The sequence below is a fragment of the Dermacentor andersoni genome, chromosome 3, assembly GCF_023375885.2.
Source record: "Dermacentor andersoni chromosome 3, qqDerAnde1_hic_scaffold, whole genome shotgun sequence".
NCBI classification, from domain to species: Eukaryota; Metazoa; Arthropoda; class Arachnida; order Ixodida; family Ixodidae; genus Dermacentor; species Dermacentor andersoni.
This window is the reverse complement of record NC_092816.1, coordinates 20,933,589-20,945,898: the sequence shown is the minus strand read 5'-3', so window position 1 is coordinate 20,945,898 and position 12,310 is coordinate 20,933,589. Positions and strand designations below refer to the sequence as shown.

Here is a 12,310-nt window from a genome sequence, read left to right as displayed (position 1 = left end):
TATGTGATCTCTTGTAACTGTTTCAGGTCCAGTATGGCTGTGATACTGACTGCTGGTCAGAGGGTCCTGGGTGTTGCTACCAAACATTACTGCACAGGGCCATTGACGAAAACAATGACTCTGTGGCCTGCTTCCTGGTTAGGAGGTGCGTCTTGTGGCCATGCAGCCATCCTCTGCCTGCTTTTTCATTTAGAGCGTACCTTTGCTGGCTTCTCTTTCTTGTACCCCAGTCACACTGATCACTGTCTATCGCGATCGAGCCCAGTCTGGATTGAATTTCTTGGCCGCGATTGGCTCTCTTCTGGAACTTGCACAAAGGAAGCATTACGATTGGGAAATTTGATCCCGATTTGGCTCTATGCAATCAAAAGTGCCCCATGGGACCAGGTTATAAGACCCAACAGGCAGGCAAGGCCATTCACATCTTGGTATTTTATTTTGTACCCAAGATTGCTTTTGTCTGTGATTCTTAATGCCTCATGTATAGGCTTAGTTTGCTGTTCATTTGCCCCCTTTCTTTTGCACGTTTTGGCTTTAACAGTGCTTAAGCATTGATTAAGTTTACTTATAATTCTATATGATAAGGTTACATGGAGTAGCAGTACAGTCGAACCTTGATAATTCTAACTTGAAGGGGCCTGAAAATTTGTTTGAATTTAGCAGAAGGTCACTCAATGGTGGACTTGCATGCAGCGCTGCATTAGACTGCACATTGTGTACTGAGCTAACACGAGTGACACGTCCCAGAACTGTGGCTTTACGGTAGCATGGCCACGCAGCAGCTTAGTGTCATAGCAGCGTAGCTTTACGGCAGCGTAGCTTTACAGCAGCATAGCTTTACAGCAGCATAGCTTTATGGCAGCATAGCTTAATGGCAGCTTAGCGTTATGGCAGCATAGCTTTACGGCAGCGGAGCTTCATGGCAGCATGGCGCATGCCGCCGTGAAGCCACATCTCGTGGCAAAACTTTTGCTGCTGTGAAGCAGCACCTCAAGGCAAAATTCACAAATAATCTGCACCCCGACTTTACTGTTACATTAAAAAAAAAAATAGTGCGGGTTATATGCGGCAAAACATGGTGCTTGCAATGGAATATGGGAGTAGCAGCCACCGTGTGGCCGCATCATTGGGTTGAAAGCACAGCTGCATAAGTTGGCGCACTGTTGAGAGCACAGTCGGCGGCGTGGTATGTTCAGATTAGCCGTTGCAAATGCTTACATGTCCAAATTACCAACAATTTTCACACATTGAAATGCACATAATTTTGATAGGACTAAAGCGTGAGTTCAAATAAACAGGATGTTCAAATTAAGTGGGTCAAATTAGTGAGATTCCACTGTGTCTTTATTTCTTCGTGCATACATGCACAAGTAAATGGACAGGAGCAAAAAGTGTTTATACACCTACAAAGGCTTCTGCACCTGTAGGTTTCAACAAATACACATTTTTCACACAAAACGCACATGACGCATTGTAGAACAACATGAAGGATAACAAAGTTACACTTCTGCGCTTATAGAAAACAGTTAAGAATGGACAGTTTTTATACAGTTGCAAAGAAAAATAAACGCTATGCATTCACGCCTATAGGTGATAAAAACAGTATATCTTCAATGTAAATTCTGAGCAGGAGTGCCTTGTGTTTATAAATATTCACACAATTAGAGGCCTGCAAAGCAATCTTTAGTGTAGTGGTGACTGTTGCTGCAGCTTTAAGGCACTGCATGCAGACTTGCTTCTGTCTAGTTTTGCTTCCTCCTCAAATTGGAAGTATTCCTTATTCTCACCTAATACTTGATCATTTTCTTGCACACATTTTGGCAAGACATGTAAGCTTTCTTAATTACTTTTTCAGTGGGTGTGACCTTAATAGTCCTAGGAGGCCTGGTCCTCATGGTGAAGGTGACGAAGAAGCATTTGATGGGCAAACACCACTTCATCTCTCTTGTGCATGGAGCCTAGAGCAAGTGGTTCAAACACTGATTGAGCACAATGCAGACGTAAATGCCCAGGTCAGTGAAACTGGTTGAAAAAAGCATGAAACCACGTAATGTTCCTGAAGGTGACAACAAGTTGGAGCTCTGCTTGTTGTATTGGTTAGTTAATTAGGCTACACATGACATTAGTGACTGTTGGCCTAAGAGGAAACACTTCTCCACTTAGGCATGCCTGTGCAGCTTATGATGTTGGTGTCTGTTAAGTTCATTTTGTGTGTAATCTCTGTTCAGTTGATGAAAGCTTCATTTCTCATATTTTCCATTTTGTGGAATTGTTTTGCATTGGTGTAGCCAGTGACATATCTTTATGAAACTGCCATAACAATAATTTGTGCTTGAGAAAAAATTTATGTTCAAATCAGCAATGATAGACGAAAATCGATAAAGGAACATCTACAAATGACCTTAGACTGTGCCATGTGTGTTCAGTAAAAGCGTTTTTATCCTGGGGCTGTATCCTGAAATGATCCACCTTGGCAATACTATCGACTTGGCGATAGTCACGTTAAATAAATCAACTGGCTGCTTACCCATGACGATGGCATGCACTCGAATGCTTCACAGCGCACCGTGAGAGTGCAGAGCTGCTCGAGTGTGTTGTTTTCGAGTGTAATGGCCATAGTACAGGTTCTGCGCACCGACTACAGTTGGCTATAGCTGCTATAGTAAAAGAAATTGAAAAAGGAAGTGCAAAGTGTTTTATTTTAATGAATAAATTGTGCTACAACTCGTGCGGCTGCAAAAGAGATTTTCATGATATTATAAAGTGTCGCACTGTTTCTGCATCTGTGTGTCAGCCATTGTGCACTGCCAGAGCAGCATCATTTGACTTCTCTACTACACTTCACCACCAACCACGTGAGCAATGCGTTGTTAATGGTGCTGCTGCCAGCTGTTCCAAGAGACTTTAATCAAAAATTGTCACTTACACAAGGCAACACAATGCAATAGCCGATCAGTGGTCAACAAATACCACTGCACAAAACTACCTGCAAACTGCCACCAAAAGATACTATAAATTACCAATGTACTTACCTCTACTACACTACACCACCAACCGACCGCAAAAGACATGGTCGTTTACTCAATATATGTCTGGAGCACCCAACAACACCGTGTGACGTCAAATTGATGTAGGCCAAGACCACAAGAAGACGCTATTTATTTTCCAGTTTTGTCAAAACAGCCAATTGGCACACAACATTGGTGGACCGAATGCAATAGTATCGCCGAAGTGGATTGTTTCAGAATACAGCCCTTGGCTGTGCACCTGCTCACGTGTTCGAATTTGTCTCCAGGACTCTGAAGGTAGAACGCCACTGCATGTTGCCATCAGCAACCAAAACTCTGTTATAATTTCGTTGCTTCTGGCTCACCCAGCCATTAATCTAAGTTTACGGGACAAGCAAGGTTTGACACCATTTGCTATGGCCATGACCACACGTAACAACAAAGCTGCGGAGACCATTATTGCCCGAGAACCGACTGCACCTGAACAGGCAAGTGACAAACTCTTGATTAAGCAGTGCTGTTTTGCAGAGCACTTTTGTGATTTCATGTAACTACAAAGCGTTTTCGTATGCTTTGTAACCTTTAAGGTGTCATGTTAGCCTAAGATATGTTGGAGCAATTCAGACTGAAGCTTAAAGGCACACTTAAAGGGGAAAATTATTTATTCTGTATTAGTAATTTACCCTTCTACAATACCAAAAACACCACTCTTATTGTGAGAAGATCCTTATCGTAAAGATTGGTTACATTGTGTTCTAAAGGTGTCAAGAACTGAATATGGCAAGTTTTGGGAACTTTTGCAGAGCCAGCGCAATTAGTAATGACAATATACATACTTCTAAATTTGTGGCGTCACACTGACAAACTGGGGTTGGAGTTTCAACACAGATTTCAAAAAAAAAACTTTCTCCTTCATTGTCTCTTCAGTAATCAACCTACTATCGTGAAATTAACCCTTTCAGGGTCGATTTTTTTCACCATATGCGAGCGCCTTAAGTCGATATTTTTTTTTCCAGCTTCCGATTCTTCTGAGGGATCTAACCGGAAAAAATTTATCGTAATTTTTCTGGAATGACCGTAAAGTGAGAAAAACATATTTTGTGTTGGTATATATGTACACTTTATTCATGAATAACAATAAAAAAGGAAATAAACTTATAAGAATTCAAAATTTCTTGCATTGTTATAGTTCAAGACTTAAAATATGTGCACGTGCAAAAATATCTCAAGTCTGAAATGTTCCTGCTCCTACACTAATATTTACGTTCATAGCATAATCGAACTGCGTAGGTGACCGCACTCAAGAAAACTGTGTGGTTGTGTGCCCGTCAAAAAAGCTAAACGAGTAACAAACTTCCGCATATCTTTATCTTATTGCCAACCAGAGGCAATTAGATATTGCGAGTTCCCCCCTCCCCCCCTCAAAAAAAAGGAAAGAAAAGGAAACGCATGCACAGCGGCATCCTTCCTATGCTCACCGCTGTGAGCACTAAACGAGCGAGAAACAGGCGGCTGCCCTTTGAGGGATTAGTAACAAGATAGCCATCAGTTTTGCGAGCGCAAGAAGCCGAAACCGCCCATGGAACAAAACCCAAACCGCTGCCCGCCCGTTCATGCGCCAATGCACGAGCAGTAGTATATAGACGCGCCGGAGCAAACTAGCTCTAAAACAAACCATACCACAAAAATCGAGAGAGGGAGGCGCGAGAAAGAAGTTCCCTGTATTCCCACATAGTGGCAGCACATGCCAAGAAAGAAAAAATTTATAAATTGGCGCGCTTTTTAAACATACAGATGGCGCCGTAAATATACGGCATCGACCATTTTGGATTTGTTCACGGCGCCATATATTTACGTCATTGACCCTTAAAGGGTTAAAAACAACATAGTTTTCAAACAATACCCTATCAGTCTAAACTGATTCAGTGGTTCTCTTTAGTGTCTCTTTAGGGCATGCTGGTGTTTTCAGCAACTGCACAGAATCTGAGCCTTTGCTGTAATTGTACCATCTACCCTGCCAAACACAAACAGGCTGCTGCATGCATGGTTCCAACAGTTTCAGAAGCTGTGCAGTAGTGATATTGTAACTCTGTCAAAGCTGGGAAGGTATAAACGCCAAAAAGGTGTTTTTGTTGTTGCCTTCGGAGTTATGGCAATGCCACAAGTGCTCGGCACTCGTCGAAAATTCCCAGACAGCTCTGGTTATGTGTTTTGTGGCTTTCGAACGTTTGATACAGACAGCACCTGTAGATTTTGTTGCATTGTCATTCCACTTGTTTATATTTGTGTGTAGTAGATGCTCTAGACTGCTCATAGTGTAATACCGTACTGCAGAAGCTTGTTGTGAACCACAGGGCAATGGCTAATGCTTTATATGTTGGGTGTTTAATGTTTGGCAGATTAAAACATTACTTCAGCATAAGCAATTGCTTCAAAACTTCATTACCTTTTATCAGAGTTACGGAGTGCAAGATCGTGGAATCATTCCACATTTTTATACACCTGGAATGGAATGCAAATAGAATGATGTGGCAGCAGCCAGACAGATGGAGTGGAAATGAAATGGGAGCCCGATATTCTGGAATGGAGTTTAAATAGAATGGGCACATAGTCATTGAATGCAAAATGTTGACTTTAAGCGAGACACTCAAAGTGGTAAATTTGCCACTTGGAGTGACCTAGACTTGGCCAATATATTGTATTTCTCCTATCGGTTCTTTCAGTATCTAGCTATAAGTGACTAGTGCTGCTGTGGTAATTATAAACAACACTGTATTCTGAACACTCCACATTTCTGAAGACACAGTGACCTTTCTGCATTTACAAAAATGAAGTGCATTTAAAGACAGCAACTTCTAGTCATCAAAAAATATTATTCAGTTTAGCAAGAGCACATTTGACCTACGGCACAAGGATGGAGGCCAAAAATGGCATCGCAAATTGTTGAACCCTGCACATGTCTATCTTTATTTGGAGCAGTCACAAGTTGGCAACTGTAGACTATAGTAAATATTTGAAAAATTGGTGCACCATGTAAGAAATGAGTGCTATGTTTGGCTTAATCCTAAATTGAAAAACCACATAGACATGAAGAGGCATAATTTCAGTATAAAGACCTTGAATATTATAGGCCACTTGAAATTACAGTTTTGAAGGAGCCTAGAGAGTAAGCATTTGCTCTGTTTCTTTGCATTTTTCGGTGTAAGGAGGAAGGGGCTTTGGAAGAGGGGACTACAATTCAGGCTGTGTGGAAACTCTCTACTCGCATGCGTCTCCTGTAATCTGGATTCTCCACATAGCTAGGCGCCAGCGGGGTCGGTGTGATAAACTGAAGTGCAAATATGGTGATGCATGGACGTTTTCTTCTAGTTTTGTTTACTAAACGTAAAAAGTAGTATATCATAGTGCAGAACTTGATGTGCTCCAGCAACACTGGCACGCTGGTATCACGCAACGCCTAGCATCACCACCGATTCCACTACTGTCGAACACGCGGCTGAAACAAACATGCCTGGCAAAACGTACCGTGCGTGCGCTTCTCTGCAGGCCGGCAACAGCGCTCATGCGCAAGCAAGCGTCACGTGGCTAAGCAGTGAGGTGAAGCACTCTTTCAGGGCCAGGAGCGGCGTAAGGATGCATGGAAGTAGCTTCGGATCTACCTTACACTGAGGAAGCACCAAGGAAACCTTTACTGAGGGCCCCTCAGTAAGGAAGCTTTCAGAGTAACATAAGGTGGCCTCACCTCAATGAAGGCTTCCTTACTGAGGTAAGGAAAATTTCATTGTTTGGCCTTTAGTGTATGAGAGGTACAATAAATGCCCTCTTGATTGTTTGCAATACTGCATTGTCATTCGTTTGTCCCAAGAGCATGTTTCAGACCCCGCAACTGTCACCACAAATTGGCATGCTTTGGATATATTTTGATCACAAGAACTGAATATAGTTTGCAATCGCATCACATATTCGTGACTAACACATGCAGCTAACGTATGTATGCTGACGCTATTTGACAATCAAGATAATAAAATTTGTGTAATAATGTTTTATGTACTTCTTTGTCTAGTCCTATCACACGTGTAATTGCTTTATGTGCACATCTTGTAATTTCTGCACAAGTAGCAACAGTTGTAGAGAAAGCATTGCAGTTACTGGAATTGGATGAATCCCAGGAATGGGAATGGTCCAACTCTCACCATTTCAGGAGTCTAAAGGAGTGGAATTGATGGAAATTTCCACTGTCTGGAAGCGAATTGGAATGGAATGAAGGACCCCACTCGGCAACTCTGCTTTTTATTAGGTCAAAAAATGTGTTCTGTGTATTATAATATATTATATATCACACTATATGCTACACATTTTGTTATTCTCAACATTCGATAAGAGGTGGCAGCTGCAATTACAATGGGGGTGAAATGCAAAAATGCCCGTCTCTAGTACATTGGAGGCACGTTAAAGATTCGCTGGTGGTCAGAATTAATCCAGAGTCCCATACTATGGCATGCCTCATAATCAAATCGTGGTTTTGACACATGAAACCCCAGAATCCAACATTCTATGAGAGGAACAAGTTTGTGAAGCTCTTTTGCGTGTCTTAAAGGGAGACTGCACTGGTGTGGTGCTTCTTTCTGCCATAGGAAGTGCTAGAATTTTTGTGATCTCTAGTACTTTTGGTAACAAAGAATACAGCACACAGTAGTGCGAATATACAAGAGGGCATTTATTGCTTATTCTATGTGAGAATGTCAGCTAGCCAAATTACATGCTAGGAATAGTTTCTTGATAAGACATGCTGAAGGATTAAGGAATAGTCACTCGCCAAGCAAGGATATCGAGTGAATAATTAGACATTAACGAGTGCAGTCCTGAGAATAGGAGAGCATGTTCGCCCATGCCAGTGTTACGCTTCTAAGCCAAAAGGGAAGCCTTCCATAGATCAGTTCCATGGAGTGAATCAATGAGTGTGCTTTCATTCTGCATGTGCTGACATCCCACAACCAAAGAGAATGAAGAAATTTTATTTGGGCCTGAGTTATCGATACCATCAGGTGGTACTAGCATCAGCACACTTACACCATCTCCTGCTGCTGCTGAGTAGCTACATTACACTCCGATTATTGCGTGTTTGTCATGCGGTAAAGCTGAACGACAGGGATTGCGAGAGCTGTGCTGGGAAGACAAACGTCAGGGGAGGCGAGAAAGTTATACGTTCCCACAATTTCAATCAATACTACGTCATCTCTTTACTGCATGCTGATTAACAATAAAATAATTATATTGTACTGAACAAGTTTTGTTTGGGTTTGTTGGTTAATGAAAAATGAGCAGTTATATAGATTTTGTAAGTGGCTGTGCTTTCCTGTTCAGATTTTTCTTTGTCTTGCTTTTTTTTCCATATTCATCACTGGTGTTCGTACTAGTGTTCGTCTGGAGATAGTGGCTTAGTTTTTTCTTCTTTGTCCTCTCTTTCTCTTCGCCTCATTTCAGTATGACAATCGAGGCCGTAACTTCCTCCATATTGCCATCCAAAAGAGTGACATTGAAAGTGTTCTCTTTCTTCTGAGCATACATGTCAACATCCACTCGAGGACGCAAGATGCTTCACAGCTTTCTCCACTTCACTTGGCTGTTGAAGCAGGTTCCGAAATGATTGTGCGCAACCTGGTAATGTACTGCTACACTTTATTGCAAATGTCATTGGAGTTGCAATAATGGGTGGCTGTCAAGGACAATAACGTTTTTGGGTAGCCATATGTGCACATGCTTTACGGTGATGGAGTTTTTAGAATAAATTGACATTTCAGATATTGCTTGCAATGTAATTTAGCATAGCAATAGCATTTATCACGGACATTAGGACAGTTCTACACAGAATTCCATGAACAATATTAGAGTGATTAGTATTTCTAAACTATTACTAGTCTCAGGGTTCCCAATAAACATGTTTGGAGCACTGACTGACTTGAAGTGCATTAAGACTTGAAGTGTGTTATTGGACCAAGTGTCCTGAAATAGTTTTAATGGTATTAGTTCATTTAGAAAATTATTGTACTACTAATTAGTATGTATTATTTTTGATGGACGTGGTTGTAAGGAAGCTTTGTCAAAAAATAACATCCTCTTTATTTCTACTCTACTGTCATTTGCTTCTCTCAGTTGAAGCATATGATGTATGTACATAGGGAAACAAAAATCAGAGAAAGAAAGGTAATTCCTAAAAAAACATGCTCATTTATGTTTATTGAACAGTCGCAACCATCAGCTTCAAGTGCACTGTCAAGCTATCCAATGCTTTATCTTCCTTTCCTGATTCCATTCTGTTGCAAAATTTTTATCATGTGAAAGCAAATTAGCCTTCTAATAAACATAAACTACCATTTTTCTGCTCTGTAGTCAATGAAAAGAAGTTTATTGTATAGCCCAGAAGTTGTCATATGACAACTGTACTATCTTCTGTGGAACTGCCACAAGAGTTCAGTAGCTGTGGGGCCGTGCTGGTGAGCACAAGGTCATGGGTTAAATTCCTAGTTGTGGATGCTGAAATTCGTTTCTTGGATCCCAGTTTACATTGAACAAGCCTAAGTGGTCAGAATTCTTACGGAGTCCTCTGCTACAGTGCCTCTTCCACATGTTCCTCTGTAACTTTATTATTATACTGTTATTAACTATGTTGGAGCTTGATTGAAATGCAGGCTAATAATATAGATTAGAATGTACTATCCTGATATTCCGCATTCAACTGTTTTAATCGCATGTGCCATGTGCTCGTGCTTTTTTTATATCCCAGTAATACATCCTGAGGATGTTTCATATATATATATATATATATATATAGATATATGTGTATATATTGGAATGAACACTGACCAGGAAGGTGGGGTAGCACTCGGCGCATTCACAATGACAGCCATCCCGAAACAGTTAATGCCGCCCACCAGAGCCATCTGTGGCAGCGTGGCAGTGTGTAATGAAGAAAAGTGGCACTAGGGCGCGGGTGCTCGCATGGCAGGCGCGAGAGACAATAAAGTTAGAGTAAAGCAGGCAATCACAGGGACAGCCTCATGTCTGCTTCTCTCCTTTACAATACATATAATGTGTATATATATATATATATATATATATATATATATATATATATATATATATATATATATATATATATATATATATATATATATATAGTCATTGAATGTTTTTGTGTTTAACTTTGGCTCCTTTTTTGTAGATTCTGGCTGGGGCCAATGTCAATGATTTGACCTTACAGAAGCAGACTGCATTGCATCTGGCTGCAGCGAAAGACCACAGTGCAATATGTAGTGTACTGATTGAAAATAATATTAATTATGATTTGGCTGACAGCGGCATCAATAATGGTGATTATCTTCTCGTTTTGTTGTCTGTACTTTCTGTGATGGTAACTTGTTTTCATGTAGTCATCGTAGAACTAACTGGTATTATGGTGGCAGTTTATAGGTAAGATGAATAGGCACAACAGGGAAGGTGACTTCGTGGAACTGTGACATTTAAAACTTATTTAGACCATATTTAGACCAACAGTAAAATGGGGGGCATGTTCTGGCTACCCAGGGAGCAAGAAAATGATTGTTATTCAAATAGCTGAACTAAAGATACTATTTTATGCTCTTAAAACCCTTAAGCGCAACAAGGTGTGTGTCCTGTTGAAGAAACGTGTGCCCTTGAGGGAGAGAACCTATGATTAAGTTCCAAAAAGCATAGTAACAGGTTGCCCATTGTGCTATAGTATTCTAACAGGTCTGCTTTTCCTTCCCCTGAAAGGCCAGATAAGCATTTGCCAAAGCAGCTCCATTTACAGAGGTGAAACTGTGTAAGTGCACATCGCGATGGTGAACCAGTGTTGGACCCTCTTGCACTATTGCCCCCTCTTTGCTCTTCCAAAATTAAGGAAGGTTCTAGAATGCGGCATGCTTGACCGCATTGAGTTCTCCACGCCCTTAAGCACAAAAATTGATGGATTGCCTCAGGGTTCTGTTTTATAAGGTGCATGTTAATGTTTTGTGCTGAAGATATGTTGCTGCTGCTTTAGTATGTTGAGCCAACTGGCCCACCAACTTATGGGTCAGTGAAGATATTGGGCCATACACTTTGTGCATTGACAGTATAATACTGCAATTGTTCTGTATTGCTGCATGAATCATTAATAAAAGCTTGCAATATTTCAACCTTTCAGCTCTTCATGTCGCATGCCTGAAAGGGCACTTAGCAACATGCAGGGTGCTACTCACAGAGAGCCGAATAAATGCTGAAGCAGTGAACATGAGGCAAGTGTTTCCATGGAACCTTATGTTTTTGTACTTCGTTCAGAGTTCAACACTGAAAACTTTTATTGGGCTCTTCCCTGACTCCAAAGCTCAGAGATACGTCAGAGTTGCCATCACATTTCTTGCAGACAAAAAGAAAAGTGTTTGACTAACTCTAATGAATGTAATAAAGTTTTCATAGAATGCGGGATTGATAGAAGTGGCTGCATATTAAGAAGTTACTCAGCAATGATTATTGACCAAAGTGACGAGCAGTGAACATCCAAGTGTCAACTTTATTGTGTGCTCTTTTTGCCTGTACTAAGATTCTTTGTTTGCAAGTATGCAGTTTGTCTGTACAGATTTGGACGCAACCAATGTCAGCCACAGGCTATAAAGAAAAGAAAAAGCTATAATCTTATTCACCTCAGGATTTGATGCTGGGTTTACTGCATGTCAGCGAGGCACAGTATTGCATATCATAGATGTATTTCTGAGTCTTGCACCATGGGTGAGAAAGAAATGCCATGGCCAATATCATGTGACCCCTTCCCTTGTGCACTGAATGAACAACATGAACTGAGAAAAAGGAAACTTCGTTAGTGTACTTCCCTTGCTTTTTATGCAACACATTGCTTGCATGACCATTAGCTAATGCCGTCCTCGGCCAGGCATGTGTTTGTGGCCCTTGCTGTCATTTAGAAAAATCTCATCACAGAGAGGGCAAGCAAAAACAGCTAAGCCAAAAAATCAAGACCAACAATTAAAGCGTTCACCCTTCCAGCGTCACTGACATACTACAGTTAAATTTCAATATAATGAAGTTCAGTGTAACTAAATTCACTATATAATGAAGTATTTTACTTTTCATTACCTCTTGTCCATAGAACACCATGTATTTAGAACCTCAATATTACGAAGTGTGTTTGTATGCTATTCCAATATAACGAAATTTCACTGCAGCCTGTGGGGATGCGTGACTCTCACGCCTCCCCTGAGATCTAGTTTTCCCGCATAGCTCGTCTC

At 40.9% G+C, this 12,310-nt stretch overlaps 1 protein-coding gene across 1 annotated transcript in view; it reads left to right on the top strand.

Moving 5' to 3' along the window:
* The window catches only part of LOC126519291 (rabankyrin-5), a 61,947-nt gene that overhangs the window by 37,016 nt on the left and 12,621 nt on the right, over window positions 1-12,310 (top strand). Inside the window, exons 14-19 of the mRNA XM_050168924.3 lie at window positions 27-145; window positions 1,856-2,012; window positions 3,296-3,496; window positions 8,493-8,669; window positions 10,231-10,378; window positions 11,215-11,305. Coding sequence (XP_050024881.1) covers window positions 27-145; window positions 1,856-2,012; window positions 3,296-3,496; window positions 8,493-8,669; window positions 10,231-10,378; window positions 11,215-11,305 — 893 coding nt within the window. The remainder of the gene's footprint in view (window positions 1-26; window positions 146-1,855; window positions 2,013-3,295; window positions 3,497-8,492; window positions 8,670-10,230; window positions 10,379-11,214; window positions 11,306-12,310) is intronic.